The sequence below is a fragment of the Panthera tigris genome, chromosome D1 (genome assembly GCF_018350195.1).
Source record: "Panthera tigris isolate Pti1 chromosome D1, P.tigris_Pti1_mat1.1, whole genome shotgun sequence".
NCBI classification, from domain to species: Eukaryota; Metazoa; Chordata; class Mammalia; order Carnivora; family Felidae; genus Panthera; species Panthera tigris.
In genome coordinates this window covers 45,123,068-45,149,847 of record NC_056669.1, presented here as the reverse complement: position 1 = coordinate 45,149,847, position 26,780 = coordinate 45,123,068, and the positions used below count along the sequence as shown (strand labels likewise).

General features: G+C 35.1%; 1 protein-coding gene across 9 annotated transcripts in view; it reads left to right on the top strand.

The window, feature by feature from the left end:
* TMEM135 (transmembrane protein 135) overlaps positions 1 to 26,780 on the top strand; it is a 362,190-nt gene that overhangs the window by 230,557 nt on the left and 104,853 nt on the right. For 6 of the 9 annotated variants that reach the window (XR_006207971.1, XM_042957322.1, XM_007079000.3 and 3 more), the window contains exons 8-14: positions 2,135 to 2,281; positions 5,221 to 5,290; positions 8,668 to 8,835; positions 12,611 to 12,674; positions 13,662 to 13,738; positions 19,864 to 19,962; positions 20,744 to 20,811. Coding sequence is in view for 8 of the 9 variants with exons in the window: in XM_042957322.1 (XP_042813256.1) it covers positions 2,135 to 2,281; positions 5,221 to 5,290; positions 8,668 to 8,835; positions 12,611 to 12,674; positions 13,662 to 13,738; positions 19,864 to 19,962; positions 20,744 to 20,811 (693 nt within the window). In the remaining variant the exon portion in view is untranslated. Of the gene's footprint in view, positions 1 to 2,134; positions 2,282 to 5,220; positions 5,291 to 8,667; positions 8,836 to 12,610; positions 12,675 to 13,661; positions 13,739 to 19,863; positions 19,963 to 20,743; positions 20,812 to 23,257; positions 25,882 to 26,780 lie in introns of those variants that run through there. The other 3 variants (XM_042957323.1, XM_007078999.3, XM_042957327.1) reach the window with 1 other exon arrangement.

Sequence of the window (26,780 nt, the reverse complement as noted above, 5' to 3'; positions counted from 1 at the left end):
ATGGATGACACAAACTGATGCTCATGGGTCAGAAGAATAAATATTGTAACAGTGTCCTTACTACCCAAAGCAGTCTACAGATTTAATGCAATCCCTATCAAAATATCAACAACATTTTTCACAGAACTATTACAAATAGTCCTAAAATTTGCATGGAACCACAGAAGACCCCAAATAGCCAAAACAATCTTGAAAAAGCAAAGCAAAGCTGGAGGTGTCACAATTCCAGACTTCAAGTTATACTACAAAGCTGTAATAATCAAAATAGTATGGTACTGGCACAAAAATAGGCACATAGATCGTTGGAACAGAATAGGGAGCCCAGAAATAAGCCCATGTTTATATGGTCAATTAATGTTTGAGAAAGGAGGAAAGAATACACGATGGGAAAAAGCCTCTTCATAAATGGTGTTGAGAAAACTAAACAGCAACATGCAAAAGAATGAAACTAGACCACTGGCTTACACCATACACAAAGATAAATTTGAAAGGACCTAAATGTGAGACATGAAACCATAAAAATCCTAGAAGAGAGCACAGGCAGTAACTTCTCTGACATCGGACATAGCAACTTTTTCTAGATTTGTCTCCAAGGCAAGGGAAGAAAAAACAGAAACAAAACTGTGGCGACTACATCAAATAAAAAGCTTCTGTACAGCAAAGGCAATAATGAACAAAACTAAAAGCTTACAGAGCGAGAGAAGATATTTGCAAGTGACATATTTGATAAAGGGTTAGTATCCAAAATATATAAAGAACTTATATAACTCAACACCCAAAAAACAAATAATTCAATTAAAAAGTGGGCAGATGAGAGGCACCTGGGTGGCTCAGTTGGTTGAGTGTCCGACTCTTGGTTTCCACTCAGGTCATGATCTCAGGTTCATGGGATCAAGCCCTGCATCAGGCTCTGTGCTGACAGTGTGGAGCCTGCTTAGGATTCTTTCTCCCCCTCTCTTTCTGTCCCTTCCCCACTCGTGCTCTCTCTCAATATAAATAAATAAAGATTTTTTAAAAAGTGAGCAGACGACATAAATAGACATTTCTCCAGAGAAGACATCCAGATGGTCAACAGATACATGAAAAGATGCTCACATCACTGATCATCAGGGGAATGCAAATCAGAACCACAATGAGATATCACCTCACACTTGTCAGAATGGCTAAAATCAATAACACAAGAAACAAAAGGTGTTGGTGTTCTTATTTCTCCAAATAGGAACCCTCTTACACTGTTGGTGGGAATGCAAACTGGCACAGCCACTTTGGAAAACAGTATGGAGATTCCTCAGAAAGTTAAAAAATGGACCTACCCTACAATCTAGTAATCACAGTACTGAGTATTTGCCCCCCCAAAATGGAAAAACATTAATTTAAAGGCATACATGCACCCTTATGTGTATTGCAGCATTACTTACACTAGCCAAATTATGGGAGCAGCCCAAGTGTCCATCAACTGATGAGTGAATAGAGAAATGGTATATACATATAATGGAATATTATTTAGCCACAAAAAGAATGCACTTTTGCCACTTGCAACAACATGAATGGAGCTAGAGTGTATAATTAATGCTAAGTACCCAGTCAGAAAAAGACGAATACTATATTATTTTACTCATATGTGGAATTTGGGAAACAAAAACAAATGATCAAAGGAAAAAAAAGAAAGAAAGAGAGACAAACCAAGAAGTAGAAACTTAACTAAGCAGAGAACAAACTGATGGTTACCATGGAGCAGGTGGGTTGCGGGCGTTGGGTGAAACACATGAAGAGTATTAAGAGTACACTTACCATGATGAGCACTGACTAATGTGCAGAATTGTGGAGTCACTATATTGTACACCTGAAACTAATATGACACTGGATGTTAACTATCCTGGAATTAAAAAAAAAAACTTAGTGGAAGAATTTGTATTAAAGAAATGGCTGTCAACATTTCCGAAGCATTCAGATTTTTAAAGCTTGTATTTCTAAAGGATAAGATTTTATGTAAATTTTGAAAAATCTTATTTTAAATGATAAGGTACTATCCAAAATGTATTTATATATTAACAAAGTCAAGGTTTTTTTTTTTTTTTGGTTTTTTTTTTTTTTTTAAGGTGAAAAATTCTTCAGATTGTGCTCTTTTCTTTAGGTTTATTGTAGGGAAGGAAGAAATTCCCACACATTCTTACTCACCAGAAGCGGCATATGCAAAAGTGGAACAGAAGACAGAGAAACATGAGCAAAAGCCAAGAAGAATGAATGTAATTGCTCTAATCAGGAAACTTGTGGATTCAGTGTAAGTTCTTTATCTTGATACTTAGCACACTTTGTCACTGTTTTCTATGATATTTGTACCATGTCAAAGTGTTTTTGTTTTCTTTTCAGTAATGATGTTTTTTTTTTTTGTTTTTTTTTTGTTTGTTTGTTTGTTTTGCAAAAAACAATGCATAGAGTTTTATAAAAGGCACATAATAGCAAGTCAATGTTATTTATTATTTTTGTCTGGACTATAGACCATCATATGGTCTTTTTAATAGATTTATATGAACTTATAATAGTTTTCTATGTCTAACTAGGCAGAGTTGCAGGAGGCTGGAATGGGGAACTTCGGGAAACAGATTAATATGTGCTAATCAAATATGCTAAGTGTAGGAAGGAGAAAGAAAAGTTCTGGGAGAGATTCAAGAAGATATAGGTACAAGGAGCAAACCTTAAGTAAAGGGTTTTGTTTTTTTGTTTTTGCAAGAGTGGAAATGTTCAGGGCTTTAGAAATGGAATAAGATAACTTTATTTGTATATTATACAAATAAGTATGAATTTCATACAAATATTTGTATTTCTAGTATAGATATTGAAGAAAATTAATTTAATGATTTAAAATTAGAACATTAGTTAATAAAAATAATCTTGGTAGTGATATTTGAGAGAGTATCGAATGAATAACCAATATAGAAAGTTAGACATCGGTTATAGGAAGCTGAAGTGGGAATCAGAAGACCTATGTTAGACTCTCATTTTACCCCTTGCTGGCTTTGTGACTTTGGGCAAGTGATTTAACCACTCTGGATCCTAAAGTGCTCATCTGTTAACTTGGGTTAACGATCTTTGTTAAGGAATGCTGTATGCATTAAATGAAATAACATGTGAGTGGCCTCACATACATGAGCACAGTGTAGGTACTCAGAATTTTTACTGAATTTAAAGAGTTTGTCTTCATTTTAGTATACACCACATACAGAAGGTAAGAGGCAAGGAAGGGATAACAGATGGCAGGAATAATTGTGGTAGTGAACTTTTTAAAAGAATTTTATGTATATCTTTTTTTCTTGTTTTGATTTTTTCATTATGATAAGTATACTCCTTAATCCCCCATTACCTGTTTCATCCATCCCCCCATTCCCCCATTCACCTCCCCTCTAGTAACCATCAGTTTGTTCTCTATAGTTAAGAGACTGTTTTTTGGTTTTTCTCTTTTTCCTTTTTTCCCCTTTGCTCATTTATTTTTTTGTTTCCTAAATTCCACATATGCGCAATATCATATGGCTAAATAATATTGCACTGTGTGTGTACACACACACGCACATACATACATACCGCCTCTTCTTTACCCATTCATCAGTGAACACTTGGGCCGCTCCCATAATTTGGCTACTGTAAATACCATTGCAATAAACATAGAAGTGCATATATCCCTTTGAATTAGTATTTTTGTAATTTGGGGGTAAATATCCAGTGGTGTGATTGGTAGTGAACTTCTTAAGTAAGTTCAAAATAGTTATGAATCACCTAAGTGGAGAAAAGAGAGAGGGAATCCCTATTCATGGAAATCATGTTCACCAAGAATCAGAGGGAAGTGCAGAGAATGTATTATGTGGATGAATGATACCTTGGGTATCAGAGCTAATCAGGTCGTGGTAGAACTTGTCAGAGTACCCACTGCTGTGAGAGCAGATGCAGGGTAATGCATAAGCAGAGCAGATAAGACAGGGAGTCCAGGTTTTGAGAAGTTTTAAGAACAGACTAAGGAAAGATTAAATGACAGTATAGCTGTTATTAGAATTTAACTTCACTAGCAAAGAGAGTTTAACAATCTCTGTGTAGTTCCAGTAGCACTGGCTGAAGAATGTCTTTGAAGAGGACACTTAGAAGTATGAAGAGTGATGGTTTACATACGGCCACCCTTCACTGCTTTACCTCTTTTAGGCTCCAGCTTTAAGCCCTCAACTTCACATGGCCAGACATGTCCCATCATTCTAGTGACATAAGGGCTACGGTCAGTAGGAACTACTGCTGTCATCCTTGTGTATGAAAGGCTGCCTGCATACTCCAGCTGTGGCTCAGAATTGGATTTCCCAAAAGGTTTTGCTAATCAATTTGCAAATGGAATTAGAGAGACCTTGAGCCAGAATATTACTCTACAAATTATTATCAACAAGAAAGTTAATGTAACCATGAAGATAATTAACTGCAGTCTGCAAGAGTTATAAAGACTACTCATTTTAGAACATGAATCCTTCAGAGGGAAAGGCGGAGAGCTAGACCCACGTTAGATATGTTACTTACTTTTTTAAGCCTCGAGTGAATGTATGTATAGTCCTGGAGTCAGCATCTTCAGTGTCTTGAACAGTAGTCTTCCTTGCAGAAGGGTTTACTAAACACAAGAGGACCAAGTGGTTTGTAGTCAAATCACAAATAACCTACTTTTGAATTCCCACATGATCTATTTCTATATTTATTTTTAAAATTGAATTTTGAATTCTAATACTCTATCATGTTTCTTTTCCAGATGTTTTCTTTCAAATATAATTAAGTATACATTCCAGTAACCTGAGCACTTTCCATTATGATTTTTGCTCAAGTACTGACTTCATGGATGATTTATGACTGTTATGCTCTTCAGTAAGCAACTTAAAGCTTCCAAAAGATTTGGCAGAGTATAGAGATAATATATACATATTTTTCATACTTAGTCACAAATATTTACCAATGTTTTTTCTGTTCCACATTTAAGTATTTTGACTGCAGTCACAAATTTTATGCACTGTATCAAATGCTGAACTGCAAAGAAAAAAAAATCTGTTATATTTGCTTTTTTATGTCCCAAGAAACCAAAAGATGTATGCATTTAAATATAAGTAGGTAATATTTTCTCCTTTTTAGGTTACAGAGTTTTAAGCACATATACACACATACACATATATAAACACATAATTTGTTATTTGTGTTTTATTTCAGATGTAAGCATGGACCAAGGCATAGATGTTGCAAACACTATGAAGATAATTGCATCTCTTATTGCATTAAAGTAAGTATATGAAAGTATCACTTTATTCGCTGCAGGAAATATGTATAGAAATAACTTTATAATTAAAACATGATTTCAAAGTAAATGGAAAAATTGACAGTAATTGCTATCATGCTTTGCATTTGACTTGAAAAATAAGGAATTTGTGAAAATTAGGTAACAATTTAGCTTTTAGTATTCACTTACCAGATCCTTTGTTAAATAATTTTAAAATCCGCTTATTTAAAAATTAGTGTTAAAATTTCAAAGCAGAAGAGAAGCTGAAGCAACCATAGCAAAAAAAGACAGAAAAAGAAAGTTATTAAAATTTGTACTTTGTAATGTATTCGCACTAGAATACATTTTAGATCAAGGTCCCTGGAGTATGCTGTGTACTAGTGGGTGAGCAGTCTCACACATACACTGTGCACAAGCTGGTACGGTGGTATTTGGTGTTGGACTTGTAAAGTTGTTACGTTTTTTAACGCATGGATGTAACTGGAGCATGTCCACAGTTGCTCTATATGAAGGAAGTTAGCTATATCCACTGGCATAAATTCTTCACTCCATAATATGTTAGTGTACTGGAGTGTCTCTCCTCGCCCATCCCCCATTCTGTGCCTGTCATCCCCCCATCCTCCATTGCCACCAACTCTGGGACGGAAGTTATTTTAATTGCAGTTAGTCTGGCACAGGTGGCACCATCTGCTACAAGTTCTTTGGTTGTGGATGGGGCTCTCACAATCCTGATACTTCAAAAAGTTTATGTTCTTTCTTATAATGTCTTATCCCCACTCAGTTGATGATGAGAAGAGCAGAGTTGTACAGCATCCCCAACAGATAGCCTTCCGGGGGAGCCTCGGTGGCTCAGTAGGTTAGGTGTCTGTCTTCAGCTCAGGTCATGATCTCACAGTTCGGTTCGTGGGTTCAAGCCTTGCGTTGGGCTCTGTGTTGACGGCTTGGAACCTGGAGCCTGCTTTGGATTCTGAGTCTTTCTTTCTGTGCACCCCCCCTCCCCCCGCCTCAAAAATAAATTTAAAAAGGTTAAATTTTTTTAAAATAATAATAATAATTTAAAAAAAAAAAGCCTCTCAGCAGTCATTCTGGGAGAGAGGGATTGTATCACATTAGTGCTTATGAACATGAGTGCCTGTGATCTAATTAATGTTGATGGTGGCATTTGCCCAAGCCAACACTTACCTTAGAGTCCCCAAGGATATGACCAGAGGTTAAAGCAGTAGAGTGTTTTTTCACTTGTGCAGTGGTTTCTGATACACTGCTTCTAAATCTGATTTTCTGCCCCACTTTTAAAATGGGGAGGAGAGCAACGTTGCTGGCAGCCTCAGTCAGGGTCTGCCAGCTCCCAGACAGTCATTATTTCCTCCAACTGGACGTACTGCTAATTCAAGGGAAGACTTCAGGAGGGTAACTAAGAGAAATATTCTGATTAAATCAGATGTATTTGATAAAGTTTGGGAAGAGGGGAAGTGATATTAAAAAAAAATTATCTGTGGGGCGCCTGGGTGGCTCAGTCGGTTAAGCGTCCGACTTCAGCTCAGGTCACGATCTCGCGGTCCGTGAGTTTGAGCCCCGCGTCGGGCTCTGGGCTGATGGCTCACAGCCTGGAGCCTGCTTCCAATTCTGTGTCTCCCTCTCTCTCTGCCCCTCCCCCGTTCATGCTCTGTCTCTCTCTGTCTCAAAAATAAATAAACGTTAAAAAAAAAAATTCTCTGAGAATGTTACGGAGAATTACTGAGGATTGAAGAAATCTAGTCATTGTATCAGCAAATGTGTACCAATACTATAAACTTGGCAATTTTCATATAAATGGGAGTAATATGTCTGTGAATGTAAAATTATTTGGAGACCTGTAGGTGAGGAATTTACACCATAAATATAGTAAATATATTTTGACAGTGTACCTCATTATTCCATCAGCTCAGTTACACCACATGCTAAATCATATCCCTGAGGAAATATACAAATTACTTTCCCCTCAACTCACTATGCTCCATTCACATTTTTTGTTGGTTCCTCATACCTGCCAGTCTGTTTTGTCTTTGTGCTTTCTGTCCAAGCTATCTGAAATGTTTTCATCATGCCAGCTCCTCTCTTCTGTCTGTTTAAATGACACATCCTCCATCGCTTTCCCTTATCACCCAATTTAATATAGGCTGCCTGTTAATTTCCCTCCTAGAGTCTTGATTATTTCCTGCATAACACTTACACTAATCTGTAGTTATTTTGTTTGTTCACTGACTTATGTGCTCCTCCTTATGAGCATGAAACTTCATAAACATTCATAAACATGAATTTTTAAAATACTGTTCTTTTAGATAACGTTTGGTTTTGTGTTAATAAGAAGTTTTCAGTCTGTCAGTAAGAAGTGATGTTTAAATTTCATTTCCCTAAATACTGAAATGAAATTGACCAGCACTAGTCATCCTCTCTGTTCTTTTTTGCCCTATAAATAGTTGGAGGTAATATGGGAAAATGTTGGCAGCAAGTATGCCTTTGTAGTGCATTTGCTTTTTCAAGTTTTGCTTAGTGTACCTTAAATGCTACCGATTCTTAGAGATGTTTTGACCTGACACAGTTAAGCATAGAAATAAAAACCTAGGTATAATTTTTTTTTCTGGAAAATTCTTTTAGCCTGATCATTTAAAAAGTTGATACCAAAGGTCTAAAAATAAAGTTATTTTTTTCTGTCAAAAGAATTCCTACTTACACCAGTTATTAAGAAGAGTACACTATTGGGGCGCCTGGGTGGCTCAGTCAGTTAAGCAAGTGTCCGACTTCGGCTCAGGTCATGATTTTGTGATTCGTGAGTTTGACTCTGTGATGACAGTTCAGAGTCTGGAGCCTGCTTCAGATTCTGTTTCCCTCTCTCTCTGCCCCTCCCCCACTCACACTCTGTCTATGTTTCTCAAAAATAAATAAACATAAAAAAAGAAAAAGAAAAGTACCCTGTTAAAATTTCCAAAACACATTGGTTTTGTAAACTATTTTTTTGGAATTTCATTGCTTTTGTTCCTAAAATTCAGTTTTGGTTTAGGAATCATAAGTCCTGGTTATTGTTAACAGAATGTCAGGAAATGGAAGTTTGTTGCATAGACAAGTTTGGCCAGTGCTTGTGAGACTTCCAAGGTTTTGAAAATCAAAGAAAGTGTAATCACTGAAAAATTTTACCCTTATTTTAAGGTAATTGTTTTAAAATTATTTGAGGTCTTAGGACTTAATTTTGAAAATGCTTTGATATAAACGTGTTATTTATTTATTTATTTATTTATTTATTTATTTATTTTTGAGTTCTGTTTTGATTCTAAACCAGTAAAATTTATATCTGTCGGACTTAAATATTTGGATGTAAATCAGAATTTTATCCCAATTTTCTCTAGGGTTTCATCAGAATGTTTAGCGTGGGATACTTGATCCAGTGCTGCCTCCGAATTCCCTCTGCATTTCGGCATCTGTTTACACAGCCATCCCGGCTATTTTCTCTCTTCTACAATAAAGAAAACTTCCAGCTCGGAGCTTTTCTGGGCTCTTTTGTTAGTATATACAAGGTAAGGCTTTCAGCAGAGGAGAGAAAAATGGGAAATAAATAACATGGCTATTATTAGAATGAGATACGGCCTTAACCCATCTATCATTTTTTAATGCTTCTTTCTGTTGTATTCATAAATGTTTTAATGTCTCCAAGTATATATGCAATATATATTGGGAATTGAGGTTGGAAAAATTTCTTTTAAAATGTTATTTAATATGCTTCAAAGTGTAGATATATTTGCATTTATATATAATATGAAAGATTTTCAAAGACTTCCTTTTTTTTCAGTAATGTAGATACTGAAAAATTTTAACTGTTATATTTCTAACATCAAAAATTATATTAATATATCTGGTCTCTTTGTTTTTCTTGATCATACTTACTGCCTGGTTATTAATTTAAACTTATTTCAGACCCTTCTAGCTGATATCAACACTTGATAGAGCCAGTAAAGATTTTCTGTTGTGACTTATGTAAGAAATGACTTGTTATCCCTCTTTGATCTACTCACTATTCCTGCTACACTCTCTCAAATAACCATTGTTAACATTCTTCCACCGTTTCTGCATGTTCCTATAAACATACCAGCACATGTATAAGCACACACCTAAACACATTTGTAAGGATCATCCATGACATAGTACTCTGAAATTTTAAGTAATGGCCTTTTGTTTAATGGGGATCACTCATATATAAGTCATACTACTGACATTTTATTAAACATCTAAAATTTAGACTATAAACCTAAACGTAGTTTCCAAATGGTAAAATATGTTAACTAAGGTTGACTATATGCAAACACACACACACATTGTTTTTAAAGTGAAAAAAAAAAAATAATAATAGTGCAGGGAAACTTGAATTCTGGAGTCATTTTGGGTAAGATGGTTATGTATCATTTTATGTAAAAGTTTATTTATATAAGGTACATATAGGGGAAGTATTTTTAAATGGAAAGGAGAACAGGAGTAACAAATGATAAGCTATAGTTAATTACTTGTTATGAAATATTACTAATATTGAAAATATTTTCAATAGTTTTGATTAGGAAACATTACTGTCTTTGAATATACAAGAGTTAAATAGGACAGAATATTTGTAACTTTATATGTTCATATTCTTTTTCATTTCTTATGTCATAGTGTTTATGTTTATTCTTAACATAAACCCTAAGTGTCGCATGTGGATTGTCTCCCAACATTTTTATCCCAAATTGGTTATTCTCCACCATCCAGCATATCTCAGAGCATGTTTCATTTGTTTGCTTTAATTTCTGTTACTATTTATTTGCCCAGGTAATACAAACTAATGGTATTAAACTATAGAAAAATACAACCGGGTCAGAAAATCCCTTATAAAAAAAATGGTACAGTGTGTTCCAAAGCCATATGGGATTTAAAATAAAATTGCCAATGCCATTAGCGTCTTTATAAGGATGTAATTGGGAGAAGGGCGGAGCAACAATTCATATTTCTTCAGTGTCTTCTCAGGGAATGGACTCTTTTTTCATTTTGTAATGTTCTTCTTTATTTCTGGTAATATTCCTTGCTCTGAAGTCTACAACGTATGATATTAATATGGCTATTCCAGTTTTCCTTTGATTATATTTGATAGTACATTGTTTCTGTCCTTTTACTTTAGTCTTAACTGTGTCTTCAGTTTAAAGGTTGATTCTTTTAGATGACATGTAGTTGGTTCTTCCTTTTTTATCCAATTTGATAATCTCTATTAATTGGTATGTTTAAGCTATTTACATTTAATGTACTTTTTGATAATGGTATAGTTTACCATTAGCACTACCTCTTGCTAATTGTTTTGTATTTTTTTCCATTGTTTTTTTCCTTTTTATTCCTCCTGGATTTTTAAAAAAAATTTATGTATTTAGTTTTTTTTTTTGTTTTTTGTATTTTTGTATTCTGTCTTCACTCTTGGCTTACTATTTATACCTCTTTTTTAACTTAGTGACTGCCTTAACATTTATAATAAGCATTTTAAATTCATCAGTTATTGTTTTCAAATATTATGCCACTTCATGTATAGTGTATGACTCTTAGAATATTATACCTCAAATTCCTCCTTCTCATCCTTTGTGGTATACATTTATCTTTTCATGTGTTATAAACCCCATGATCTATTGTTACCATTTTTGTTTTAGACCAGGAGTCAGAAAACGTTTTCTGTAATTGGCTAGATGATAACTGTTTCAAGCTTTGTGGCTGATATGGTTGGTCTCTGTCATAACTACTCTACTCTGCTGTTGTAGTGTGAAAGCAACCATAGACAATATATAAATAAAGGAGCATAGTTCTTTTTTTTAAAGTTTATTTATTTTTCAAAGAGAGAGAGAGCACAAGTGAGACAAGGGCAGAGAGAGGGAAGAGAAAGAGAATCCTAAGCAGGCTCTGCACTGTCAGCCCAAAGCCCAACATGGGGCTCGAACTCATGAGCTGTGAGCTCATGACCTGACCCAAAATCAAAAGTTGGACGTTTAACCGACTGAGCCACCCATAGCTATGTTCTAATAAAACTTTGTCACACTTCAATTAGAATTTCATTTGATTTTTACATGTCTCAAAATATTACAATTTTATTTTATCCATTGAGAAGTGTAAAAACATTCTTAGCTCATGAACCACATACAAACAGTTGGCAAGCCAGATTTGGCTAGTGGGCCATATTTTATGACCACTGCTTTAGATAGTTATTTTATTATTATTATTATTATTATTATTATTATTAATTTTTGATAGAGAGACAGAGACAGAGCGCTAGCAGGAGAGGGGAAGAGAGAGATGAAGACACAGAATCTGAAGCAGGTTCCAGGCTCTGAACTGTCAGCACAGAGCCCGATGCAGGGCTCAAACTCATGAACCATGAAGTCATGACCTGAGCTGAAGTTGGATGCTTAAATGACTAAGCCACCCAAGCACCCCTTCTTTGATAGTTCTTTTAATAGTTCTTCTTTTGATAGTTTATTTGTATAGAAAGAAATGATATTTAAAAAAATGTCTTCTAAGTTTATCTTCATTTTGCCATCTTCAGAGCTCCTCATTTCTTTTTTCAGATCTAAATGATACTATATTCCTTCTGCCTGCAAAATTACCTTTTACCATTTATGAAAATTCATCACTTACAAAGCTACTATGTGGGTCTCAGTATTTATCTACTGGAAAAAGTCTTTATTTCACCATTATATTGAAAAATACTTTATCTGAGTTTGGAATTCTGGCTTAGAGTTATAGTGTATTTGATTTTTCTTCTTGTTACAGTGGGAGTGATTCTACATCTAGGCAAAGGAAAATTTATGCCTTCATTTTGGAAAATAATTACAATAAAAATATTATGTATATTTTTTTTAAAGTTTGTTAAATTTATTTTGATACAGAGAGAGTACACAAGCAGGGTAGGGACAGAGACAGAGGAGAGAGACAGAGAGAGAATACCAAGCAGGCTTTGCACTGTCAGCACAGAACCCTGTGTGGGTCGTGATCTCACGAACTGTGAGATCATGAACTGAGCCAAAATCAAGAGTCAGATGCTTAACTGACTGAACCACCCAGGCGCCCTGACAATAAAAATATTATGTATAATTTCTTAATAGAGTCTATCCAGAACAATAACTTTATAACAGGTTATTGTTGATAGTTTTCCAACTCATATATTTAAAATAGTTTGATTTAGATCACCAATTTGCCATCAAGGTCTGCTAGTGACTCACTCATTATAGATGTTACATGCATGTTTTCTAGAAATGAAACAACTGAAGTCACTGCATTTTCTTCTTGATGTAGGGTACTAGTTGCTTCCTGCGCTGGGTCAGAAACCTGGATGATGAATTGCATGCTATTATAGCTGGTAAGGCAATGATAACACAAGAGTTACTGCTGTTGCATCAATCCGTGGTAGGAATGACTCAGAAATAGTTTCCAAATTCATCTGATTTCTGTATAACTCTTTTTCTCCATAGTAGAATCCCTACTGAGGAACCAGTCCACACATTTTGTATTCGCCAAGTTTAACATACCCAGGCATTCTTGCCATCTGATGTTTTGAAATGGCAATATAATGACTTGGGTATCTGGCCTGCTACAGGCCTGGGATCCTAGGGAATGTGTTATAAAAGAACATAAAACTCAAAAAATTTGGTGACTAATGGAAGCACAGTTATATTGCTTGAAGCATTCTGGTTTTGCCACTGGCAAGTGACATATATTTTAATCATATATATTTTTATTTTTAAAGAACTTAGTTTCATAAAAATAAGAACTCAAGATTAACATTTTCTGCAAGTACAGCATACATGCTACTTAAGTAAAATTGACAGTTTACAGATATTTATTAGTGATATTCCTGCTACCAGTATTCCTGGTCTCCCTCTGCCTTTGTTTCCCATTTAAGGAACAAAGGCAGTACTATGGAGAGAAGTTTGATGATATCACTAAAAGTAATTTGAGCTGTTAGAAGAATTGATTAATAAATATTTTCACTTAAAATGAGAAATGGTATCAATAGCCTTTAAAAATTATTTTTGAAAATCATTATATTTGTTAAGACTACTGTTTTTAAAGTTATATTTAGAATATAAAGTGTCTTTGTAATATATATGTCAAAACTGTGTGTTCCTAACTCTGAAAGTCAATTTCATAATTTAAAAATGTGTGATATCCACAAATTCACCTCATTTTAATGTCATCACATATATTACTGTCCTTATTTTTGTATAACAAAGGGCAGTGCTACAAATCGATTGTGTCTTGCTTAAGTGAGTGAACATTTCTGAATGACTTAATAACAAAGAAATACTTTGAGATTTGATCAGTTTTGCTTTATTTGTTGTTTCAGGCTTTTTGGCAGGAGTATCAATGATGTTTTATAAAAGTACAACAATTTCCATGTATTTAGCTTCCAAGTTGGTAGAGGTAAGCAAACATCTTGATGCGTGCACAGCTCTAAAGGATGTAGAGCCTTCCATATCCCAGTTACAAGGGCTAGTCAATCCTATAAAAGTACTGACAAAGTCAGTTCTCCTGTTTCTTCTTCTTTCTTTATGTGTGTTATTTTCAAATATACACAAGTGTAGAAAGAATAAAGTAACTAACTCTTGTGTACCTTTCATACAGTTTCAACAGTTAACATGTGACCAGTTTATTCCACCTGTACTGTCCCAACCCCACAAGTACTGAATTAATTTAAAGCAAATCCCAGACAACATATCACTTCTTCCATAAATAACTCAAGGTAAAGACTCCTTAAAGACTATGGCTAAAAGGATAAAGACTCCTTAAAAACAAATCAACACTACTACCAAAGTACAATCAAAATACTATTGTCACACATTTAAAAAACCTAGTATTTAATATTATCATATATCCAATTAGAGCTTATATTCTCATATCTCACAGATATCTTCTGCAATCTCTTTGTTTTAATTGGGATCCAAAGTCTCTTTTAGTTTTTAATAGCTGCCTCCTCCCCCTAACTCCCTTTCTTTTTTTCCTTGCCATTTATTTGTTGAAGATCTATGTTATTAGTTCTGGGAAATTTCCCACATTTTGGATTTTGCTAATTATATCCTTACTGGTGATACTAATATGTTTCTTTAACCCAAGTGTTTCCTATGAACTGTTTGTTAGATATAGAGGTTTAAGCAATTCAGTTTCAATTTTTAGGGGGTGGAGGGGACAGAAATACTTCACGTTTACTATGTGTATGAATTCCTATTGCATCACATTAGGAAGCACATTAGTTGTGTCTCTTTTTGTGATGCTAAGATTGATCAGTGGGCTCTATTAATACAACTAACATAAAGCTCCCCATTAGGCTTTCACTTAATTGTTGTAGCACCCATTATTAATCATTACCAGGGTTTATTATTTCATTGAGAGTTGCAAAATGATATTATAACATTATTGTTTCTTCTAATTATTTACTTGTGCAGATTTTTTAAAATCTTTTTTTAATGTTTATTTTTGAGAGAGAGAGAGTCAGAGCATGAGCAGGGGAGGGGCAGAGAGGGAGACACAGAATCTGAAGCAGGCTCCAGGCTCTGAGCTGTCAGCACAGAACCTGATGCAGGGCTCGAACTCACAAACCATGACATCATGACCTAAGCTGAAGTTGGATGCTTAACCAACTGAGCCATCCAGGTGCCCCATGAGTTCTTTTAAAAAAAACTTTTCCCTTTTCGACTGTTTGGTTACTCTGAAATAGTTTGATTTGTTCACAAAGTCATAATAAAATGCTTGACTACTTCCCTTTACTTACCAGTGTTCAGAAAGAATTGGCCTCTAGCATTCTGCAAAACTGACTTATTTATGAGTCTTTATTTTCAAATGTCATTATGAAGATGTAAATTTTAGAATATTTGGTCTTGTTTCAACCCAGGAATTACACTACCTTTGACCATGAGAGCCTCTTCAAGTTGACTTCTGTTTCTTTTTTATATAATGCCAATATCTCTGATAACTTTCTTGCTTTGTGATAAAATGAAATGGTCCAGGCTCATTTTGGACATTTCCTCCCCTAGAAACAGAATCAGTCTTTTCTCCAATGACCCCTGTTCTTTTGGTGGGAAATGGTATTTAGAGACTTCAATTTGGGTACTTGGGTACTTCTTGCTTCTAGGGTAGTTATTATTTTTTGGGCTTCCCAGTAAAAAGAGCTAGAGAATACTTTTTTCCCCCTTTCTTTTTAGAGAAAGAGAAAATAATGAGCATATTGATATTTCCAATTCAAAGTTAAGATTATAGATTTATTTGACTTCATTTTAGAAAAAATTTATCTCTTGGCACGAAAACAGACACTTAGGCCAATGGAACAGAATAGAGAACCCAGAAATGGACCCACAAACGTATGGCCAACTAATCTTTGACAAAGCAGGAAAGAATATTCAATGGAATAAAGACAGTCTCTTCAGCAAGTGGTGCTGGGAAGACTGGACAGCAACATGCAGGGAAAACTGGACCACTTTCTTACACCATGCACAAAAATAAACTCAAAATGGATGAAAGACCTAAATGCAAGGCAGGAAGCGAAACCATCAAAATCCTCAAGGAGAAAGCAGGCAAAAATCTCTTTGATCTTAGCCGCAGCAACTTCTTACTCAACACATCTCTGGAGGCGAGGGAAACCAAAGCAAAAATGAACTATTGGGAACTCATCAAAATAAAAAGCTTCTGCACAGCAAAGGAAACAATCAGCAAAACTAAAAGCCAACTGATGGAATGGGAGAAGATATTTGCAAATGACATATCAGATAAAGGGTTAGTATCCAAAATCTATAAAGAACTTATCAGACTCAACACCCAAAAAATAAATAATCCAGTGAAGAAATGGGCACAAGACATGAATAGACACTTCTCCAAAGAAGACATCCAGATGGCCAGCCGACACATGAAAAAATGCTCAACATCACTCATCATTAGGGAAATACAAATCAAGACCACCATGAGATACCACCTCACACCTGTCAGAATGGCTAACATTAACAACTCAGGCAACAACAGATGTTGGCGAGGATGTGGAGAAAGTTGCATTGTTGGTGGGGATGCAAGCTGGTGCAGCCACTCTGGAAAACAGTATGGAGGTTCTTCAAAAAACTAAAAATAGAACTACCCTATGACCCAGCAGTTGCACTACTAGGTATTTATCCAAGGGTTACAGGTATGCTGTTTAGAAGGGACACATGCACCCCCATGTTTATAGCAGCACTATCGACAATAGCCAAAGTATGGAAAGAGCCCAAATGTCCATCAATGGATGAATGGATAAAGAAGGTGTGGCATATATATACAATGGAGTATTACTCGGCAATCAAAAAGAATGAAATCTTGCCATTTGCAACTGTGTGCATGGAACTAGGGGGTATTATGCTAAGTGGAATTAGAGAAAGACAAATATCGTATGACTTCACTCATATGAGGACTTTAAGATACAAAACAGATGAACATAAGGGAAGGGAAACAAAAAGAATATAAAAACAGGGAGGGAGATAAAACATAAGAGACTCTTAAATATGGAGAACAAACAGAGGGTTACTGGGGAGGTTGTGGGAGGGGGGATGGGCTAAATGGGTAAGGGGCATTAAGGAATCTACTCCTGAAATCATTGTTGCACTATATGCTAAATAATTTGGATGTAAATTAAAAAAATAAAACTAAAAAAATACAAATAAATAAAAATTTAAAAAAAGAAGAAAAATTTTATCTCACTGAAAATCTGTGGCCCTAATGATATTAAGAGGATTACATACTTGCTTTATTCAGGTGTGTCTGTGTCTATGTGTGTGTGTAGGGGAGAGAGAGAGAGAGAGAGAGAGAATATGTGAGTTTGATATTTTTCTCAGTGCAATTGGAAGTCATTGGAGAGTTTTAAGTGTGGAAGTAGCATGATTTAATTCACATTTTAAGAAGAAGAAAACATTCTGGCTATTATATAAAGAATGGAATAGAGGCAAGACTGGAAGCTGGGAGAACAGTTAGTCTCAGACAGATGATGGCTTGTGCCAGTATAGTAGCAGTAGGGATGGAGAGAAATACACAGACTTCGTATATGTTTAGGAGGTAAGGGTGACAAGATTTGCTAATGGAGAGGAAAAGGAGTGTCAGAAAAAGAAAATATCCCTTAGCTAGCAAAAATACATTCTTTGACACAGGGAGAATCCAATATTGAGATCTGGTTTGTAAAACCTGTATTTTATAGCTGCTTCCCTACATGGCTAGAGTTTTTTAAGCCAAGCAATGACATAGCTCTTTTTTAACTTATTTTTAAATTTTTAAAATTTTTATTTTATTTTATTTTATTTTTATTTTAGTTTTGTTTTTATTTTTGAGAGAGAGTGCACATGAACAAGGAAGGGGCAGAGGGAGCGGGAAAGAGAGAATCTTGAGCAGGCTCCATGCTGGGCTTGATGTCAGGACTGTCAGATCATGCCCTAAGCCAATATCAAGAGTCAGGTGCTTAACCAACTGAGCCACATAGGCACCTTGGCATAGCTCTTTTCTTATATCAACAGACCATGTTTGATCTTGGCAGAAGAAACTAGATATAAAATGTACTGATAAGAATTTATTTTTAATTTAGGAAATTACAAATGTAAGCTTACTAATAGGTCCTTTGTGGAATTAATGACTGTGGTGTAATAGGCAGTCATTTTCCTATGATTGAAGTTAATTTTATATTAAAATTCTGCATTACTATATAATGAATATTAAATAAAAATCAGCTGACTAGATAACTTTTATCTTGGAAATAATTATTTCCAAGATGTATATATTGAATATCTATTATGTTCCCACTACTGTATGAAGTGCTGGTAAGCATATAGAACTATGGGATATGGTTCCCACCCTTCATTAACTTAGAATCTGGTTCAATAGATAAGGTTTATTATAAGAAATTAGGAACACAATTGTTACATATTTCAGGAGATACCTGTGTTATATAATGTTTCTGTGATGCTATTCTACCACATCTGAATTTCATTTTTGTCAACATGAATACACTACAGTATACCTGTACCTTGTAATATACTGTATAGTATATTCAAAATAGTGGTGCATGTATATCTTCCTTCCTAAGTAGAGTGTAGCTTTTTGTACATATATATCTTCCAGATTGGGGAAAAATTATTTCATGTTCTTTAGTTCATGAACCACCCATGTCTTCTTGAACTTTTCTCCACCTGATTGTAACATCATTCTCTCTTGGTTCTTTCCTCTTTTCTTACTAGTTCTACTTGAGCTTTCCCATGTTTCAGAGAAACTATTGCCGTGAATAATTACATCTTCTATCCATATAAATTAGCTGGGCCTTCCCCATATGTATTGTGTACTTTCACCCAGTTCATTACCCCTGCTTTTTCTGCTTTTTCTCTCTTATCTCATTGTTAATCCTAGGCCTCTTAGGAGGCAGCACTGTTGGAAGTGTGGTCAGTAGACTAGTGCCAGTCTATGACCTGTTTATTACTAGTTCATAGTAAGCATAGAAATAGAGAGTAAGCATTTGGAAACTTCTGTAGCAACTTGACAGAGTAATTTATTTTTTTAATACAAAAGTGAAATTTTTGTTCACTTTGTGTTTTTAAAATTTAGTTTTTAGTAATTTATTTTTATTGTATTATAAAAGTATCAAGCTATGGCAATTGGAAAAAAATTTTTTTGAAGTGTTGCTTCACTGCAGGTGGTTTGAGATGCACTATTCAAATGTAGTCATTTCTGAAATTCTCCTTGTTCCTTTGTCCTAGGCAGAGCAGTTTGTTCCCTCCTTGGGGGGGGGGGAGGGCAAAAATGCACACACACATACTAAACATATATATAGTTAAATATCTAAGTGCATTAGCTATTTCTCTTATGCACTAACTTAGATGTTATTGTATTCATTTTTAAATTTCTAGCTCCTAGCATAGTGTTAACAGCATTAGTTAACATCATTAAATGTTGAACCAATGAATGAATGAATGAGTAAATGAGTGAATGACTAGATCTAGCAGGGAAGGGAGACCTGAGGATTATACAAAAAGCATTGAAGGGTGCCTGGGTGGCTTAGTCAGTGGGGCGTCCAACTCTTGATTTTGGCTCAGGTCCTGATCTCACAGTTTGTGAGATCGAGCCCCATGTTGGGCTCTGTGCTGACGGCACAGACCCTGCTTGGGATTATCTGTCTTTCCCCTCCCCTACTTGTGTGCACTCTATCTCAGAATAAGATAAACTTCTTAGAATAAGGTAAACTTCAAACAAACAAACAAACAAACATTGAGGTATAAATGATATAAAAGAAGTAGAAATACAATGTTACTCTATTTCACAGAAAAGCATTATTACTAGTATCTCGGTTTGGGGTGAGGGAATGAGGGAAGGAAAAGGCTGACACTTAACTAATGTCATGGAAGATGCAACCTGTAATTTGAGCTCAGAAAGGATTATTAGGTTTGGAAGGTAGACAAAATAGTTGTAGATAGCAAGTGAGTCTGTTGCTCCACTCTATTGTTAATGCTATTTAAAGTTGTGGGTTTTTTTCTAAATCTTACATTATGTTTGTTCTACAGACAATGTATTTCAAAGGCATTGAAGCAGGAAAGGTTCCCTATTTTCCCCATGCAGATACTATCATCTATTCCATCTCTACAGCAATTTGCTTCCAGGCAGTAAGTATAGCTTTTTGATATGAGAAATGAATTATTTCTTTACATTAAATCAATGGGGGGGGGGTGGGCAATAAAGACCTGGGAAAATTTCTATGGATTAGATTTTAGTTTTTATTTTTATTTTTTTACCAAGATAGCTTGCAAGTTTCAAATCAGTAAACATGCTAACTTAATGGGCTAGATCATTTTTAAAATTTTCTGAACACAATAATTTTTAGGTTTAAATTGAGTGCAATTTATAGGCAAATTATTACACTAGTACCTTGGCTAGAATGCCTATTTTAGTTATACTTCTACTAGAAGACAGATACCATGAGCATAAATAAGAATAATTGCATTTCCCCCGTATTACTCAGGCAGTGTGGGTAGAGGTAGGATCTAGTCTATTAGAAGCATTGTTCAATTTCTTTAAATTATGTAATCATCATTATTGATGCTAGTGGTTTTAGGACTGTTGCAAAATTCAGGGGCACCACTTTTATTTGCACTTTTTCAGAGTAATGCTGCCAAGTTTATACACTTATTATAACTAAGGAAATACCAGCTATCTAATGAATATTCAGTAAATGCTTTCCTGATAATAATGACTTAATTATTATTTCATAAGCAATATTCTTGATAGTTGTCAAGTTAAACATAAGTACATATTTTCGTTATTATCATCACTGTTGTTTTTAAAATACAGTGAGCAATAAAAATAAAAAAGTGCTCTGTTGCCTAATATGACTAATTATATTTGCTCTTTACTAAAGAAGTCTCAAATTGAATACTCTAATCTTAGGCTGTGATGGAAGTTCAGACTTTGCGACCATCTTACTGGAAGTTTCTTTTAAGACTCACCAAGGGCAAGTAAGTGACTGAGATGTTGTACCTGACCATAGAAAAAAAAGCATTTTCCCCCTAAAAAGGTTTTGAATCTTTTCATCTTTTTGAGGGAATATTCTTTCAGTGATAAAGTAAACAGCTACATATAAATCAAATATGTCCAACTTAATATGTATAACATGGGGTATTCTTTTGGTAACATTATTTTGACTTTTCTTTTCCCTGTATTATTTTAGATATTTTAAATGTTGTGGGAAAATACTGTATTGATTTGAAAATTGCAAATTAGTTGCTACATAACACACTTAAGTCTCACTTTTATAATCTTTGATCTCTTCTTTTTGATTAGAAATACTCAGCAGATTCATTAGAAATCATTCCTAAATAATTGAATGATTTCCAATGGGGGAAAAATAATCATATTATTTTGCTTGATTCTGTAAGCATACTTTTCCTTTGCCTTTATTATCATGTTCTTTATTGTTTTAGTTAGCATTTTCTGATCTTGATCTAGTTCTTTGGGAGGCAGCTTGACCTACTAGAGAGACCATGGACTCTGTTGACTCTGGCTCTGATAACTTTAGCTGTGTTATTGGTGGAAAGTTTTTTTACCTCATGAGCCTCAGTTTCTCACTCTCTACTATGAAACAGTAATACATTCTTTGTATGGTTGTGTAATAGCACTTAATAAATTGTAGCTGTTATTATTATCATTCGTAGTTTTAATAGCCAGCAGTTGTATAGTATTGTACTGTGTCCCAGACATACACATACAACATGTGTACACATGCATATGTGTTTAATCCTTAAAATAGCTCTAGGAGATGAGTACTATTAGTATCCTGGTTTTACATTTGAGTCAACTGAGGTGCACAGAGAGGTCAGCTAGCTCGCCAGAGTCACACAGCTAGCAAATAAAAGAGCTGTGGGCTGTGAGCCAGGCAGTCTGGCTTTAGCATTCTTCCTCTTAGCCATGAGACTGCATCCTTTATATTATTATTATTAATCATTTATTTCTTTGTCATTTAGATTTTTGCCCATTAAGGAGTTTAAGCAGTTGATTATTTTGGGAGGGAACTTAACTTTGGAAAGGCACCGAAAGTTACGTTTATCGTTCCTGGAATAGTGATGGTGGCCAGTGGCTCAAAATTAACCCTGTTGTCTTCTCCCCAGAAGAAATGCTTGGGATCGGGCATAGAGATATGGGTTCATCCTGCACATTATCTAAATATGTGTCCTTAAAAATTATTTTCACTTAGCATAATACCCTCCAGTTCCATTCATGTAGTTGCAAATGACAAGATTTTATTCTTTTTGAGTGGCGAGTAATACTCCATTGTGTGTGTGTGTGTGTGTGTGTGTGTGTGTGTGTGTGTGTGTGTGTATGACATCTTCTTTATCCATTCATCCATTGATGGACATTTGGGCTCTTTCCATACTTTGCCTATTGTTGATAGTGCTGCTATAAACATGGGGGTGCATGTGTCCCTTTGAAACAGCACACGTGTATCCCATGGATAAATGCCTAGTAGTGCAATTACTGTGTCGTACGATGGTTCTATTTTTAGTTTTTTGAGGAACCTCCATACTGTTTTCCAGAGTGGCTGCACCAGCTTGCATTCCCACCAACAATGCAAAAGAGATCCTCTTTCTCTGCATCTGCTTAAGAGACAAAACAAATGAACACAAGGGAAGGGAAGCAAAAAAGAATATAGAAACAGGGAGGGGGACAAAACAGAAGAGGCTCATAAATATGGAGAACAAACTGAGGGTTGCTGGAGGGGTTGTGGGAGGGGGGATGGGCTAAATGGGTAAGGGGCATTAAGGAATCTACTCCTGAAATCGTTTCACTATACGGTACCTAATTTGGATGTAAATTTTAAAAAATAAAAAATAAAAGTAAAAGTAAAAAAAATTATTTTTTACCTTTTAAATTAAGTGATGGATAAAATGAGGGTATGCTTTTACTTCATCATGTCTATTAGAAATTTAAAATCCTATATGCTGTTTTCCCTTTAATCGTTAAATACACATTCGGATGTATATTCTGTGGATTGTGAGACATCAAAATGTCAATTATGAAAGAAATTACATTCAGTACCTTTGCCTCATTGGCAAATATTAAGCTCTTTTATTGTTTATATCCTGTGATTTCATTCATCAGAAAAATTGTAATGTATCTGTTTTTCTGTTTGACACAATCTGGTGGAAAGAACTTGAGAGGGGTTTGAAATAACAATGGTGGTTTCTGGGGTTTCAGGTCTAGGGATTCTGATCTCTTTAAACAAAATATGAGACAGTGGATCTTGAGGTAGAGTACCAAAGTGACTCTGCCACTTTGAATCTGCCATTGAGTTCTTCATCACGTCAATCTTTTCTGTTTTCCCATTCCATGAAAGATAGGTCAAGTGAATCATCTTCTTTTATAAACTTCATTAAATACTTGCTCACTGTGTCCTCTGTTTTGCAGATTTGCTGTCATGAACCGAAAAGTCCTTGATGTTTTTGGTACTGGTGCGTCTAAACACTTTCAGGATTTTATCCCTAGGTTGGATCCAAGATATACAACTGTAACACCAGAGTTGCCCATCGAGTTTTCTTGAAGATGACTGTAATTTATTAATGTGACTTAATGTTTCATTATTTTATCCTGAAGAGTTAACTATGTTGAAACACAAAGAAGGAGTCTTGAGCTTGAACTTCAGTGTTATTTCAATGAGAGATACTCTTTTCTTGTTAGTTTTTCTTACCAGTCAGAAGTACAGAAGCTTTTTAGGAAGGTGTTGCTTAATAATTAAGCGCCCTCTGTAGCCAGAATCTGATTCTGGGTCACTTGTAGTGGTTGACATTATGATATATTATTGATTAAATTATGTCTACAAGCAATCTTAAATAATCTACGTAGAAATGTAGTAACAAATAAGAGTATACTTAAAATTACTTTAAAATATGTTTTTAGTTCATTCCAGTATAATTCTTGGTTAAAACTAAGAATATTTCTATGTTTTAGGATACAGAGGATCACGGGTACATGGATTTGGTCTGTATTTTTTTTTAACTTTTGAATTGGTAACTATAGTAGTGAAATATTATGGAACTGAAGTAACTCTTCCCAGACAATGCTGCTTTAGTGTGAAGAAATTTAATTGAAGAAAGTGGCCATTCTCACTTCAGGGATGCGAAGACGGGTCTTGTGCTGTTCGGATAAATGCCGTGGTATCCATGCTCCCCTTCCACTGATACCTTCATCTCTCTTCATGGTCAGTCGGGCTGTCTGGCAGCCCAGTGAGCCTATGTACTAATGGCAGGTTAGGAGCAAATGGAATTTGACATATCTGATAAAGCTGAAATGTATGTTTTAATCTTTTACAGAAGCATTACACTTGAATATTTAAAAGCAAATGAAGTTGCTTTTAAACCTCGTGAAGGTGTACGGTGTTTGTTTGCATTTATAAGGACTGAATTCTTCATAGCTCGGTTTGTCTGCCATCGCTGACTTAGAAGGGATCAAAAGTAGTTTGGGCAAATTTGTCAGTTTGTTCCCTCTCCACCATCCCACCTTTACAGTGGATATTTTACAGCTACAAACAATATAAAAATCCAGTAGTTGTTAAAAGTCCATTTCATCACTATGGGATTCAGGTTCTCTAGCCTCTTTTCAAAAACTTATTGTTTTTATTCCTGTTAGAACAAAGAAGTGACAAAATGTAGTGTTGATTATGAGTTAGTTCGGGACAGCTGTGATTGAAATATGATTACTCTTCAGAGTTTTTCAGGGAAAAGTCATACTTTTCTAACTTAATAAAAGGCTTAAGTGGTTATGATGTCTATAGGTAATGCAACATATAGGGATAATGGTATATTTTTTTAATATCATTTTGTTGCTGAAAAGTTTTGGGCCGTTGTAAATTAATTATGCAGTAGAACTTGTGTTGCAACAAGAATTATAACCCAGACTTTTAAAATGCTTAATCCGCCGTATTCAATTTCACCAAGCCCTGTATATTTCTGTTTACGTGTAATCCTGTCCTTAGTAGTTACGGCAAATTGAAACCCAACAAAAAGACAGACTCTGATACCGTGGTAACAGAGCCACTTTAATGAGGTCAAAATTTTGCATTGTGATTAATTTTTTAGAATTGACTTGTCTATTAGGCAATACTGTTAAGGAATCATTTTGGTTTCAGACTTCAAAATTGCTTAATAAATTAAGTTTTCAGTTTTTATACCTAGAATCAAAATGATGATTGGTACTGTGTTTAATTTTAAAAATGAAGTATTACAGCAGTGAAGAAAGCACTGCTTCCTGTACCTTATTTTCTTTATTTAGAAATTATGTTTATAATATTTTTCCTGTCAGTTTAAAAGAAAAACATTTTAATTCATACGTTGCTGTTTTCATGAACATTAAAAAAGCTATAATGTTGAAAGGCAAATCCTACTGAAATTGGATGAGATTGTTTAGTAAAATCTTACTGTCAAAAGGTGCATTTCTATGATTTCCTTTTTTTTTCAAGCTACAGTCATTTTTTAATATAAAATGTAAAATGAAATAACCGTCATGAAGCAGAACATGATAATGAATGTATAGCTTTAGTGAATAATTAATGAATTTTCAGGGGTGAAAAGAGAAATCCAATTTGATTTCATTGAGGCAGACTGCACAGTGTAGCTGTTTGAGAAAATAGACACTGTGTCTGTGCTCCTGAAGACAATCAAAATGATATCTCTCTACCTCTAACCAATCAGGTATCAATAAACCATGTGACACCATAAATAAAGTCAAATAGATGGTTTTTTTAGTCCATTTATACACTAAGGAAATTGTGCCTATGTTAAGTTTCCACCAGAACTGGTTACAGCGAACATTAATGTGTAGACTGCAAAACAGTGCATCGGAGTATTTGTAGTAGTGTGGTTGTTTCACTGCTATTTCCTGTGTCATAAAATCCTAGGGTTTGTACCAACCCAGTAAAGACTGAGGTTGCAGGATAACAAATTGTCTCCGATTTGTTCAAGCCTTGCCAATGTTTCGTCAGATAGTTTTAGACCATTATATTACTCATTTCTGGAATAAAACCTTTGGTTCGGTTATGCCGTTTCATAAATTCTGTGGTCACATTGGTAACTTTTTTCTTGGTCTGTGCACATGGTTGTCACTTGGCTGATATGTAGTTTATTGTTGGTACTCATCTGAAGTTTAGTCAGTTGTTACTTTATTTAGAATTTTATCTTTTTATTCTTTGCTCTCCGATTTTATAATTTGCTTTTTTCTATATTGAACATGTCTTGTGTGATGAAACCCAAATTGGTCAGCTGTCCTAGTATTTTCTTTGTTGAGCTTGAGCATTCGTCTCCTTGTGGACTGTGCTCAGGCTGACATTTGATTTAGTTGTTAATACTGACAAAATTGTATTCTGCTTGTATGGTATCACAGTCCCAAGTTTCTGAGTCCCCTGCCAGTGTATAGTTAATGAAAATCGATTTCCTTTTCCCACAAAGAGCTTCGTCCATTGTCTTATGTCACATCCCCCTCACTGTGGTGATCAAGAAGCCTCTCAGCAGTGCCAGAGGGGCAGGCCCACTGGGACCAGTGGCCTGGTGTTCTTACTGCCTTGAATCAGAGACGCCGCCACGCCCTTATAGTCCTTGAATTCTTTCTGTGATTTATCTGTACTGTAAAGACAGAAAGTAGATTGACAGAAGGTGACTCAGTCAGTTAAGTGTCCATCTCTTGGTTTCAGTTCAGGTCATGATCTCACGGTTTTGTGAGTTCAAGCCCCGCATCAGGGGCTGCCAGTGCAGAGCCTGACCCTCTGTGTGTGTGTGTGTGTGTGTCTCTGTCTCTATCTCTGCCTGTTCCATGTTCGTACTGTCTCTGTCTCAAATAAATAAATAAACTTTAAAAAAGGTAGTCTGACAGAGCAACAAGATCATTCTTACATGGATGGTTTTTTTTTTTTTTTTACAAAAGTATTCGTTTCTGAATTGTT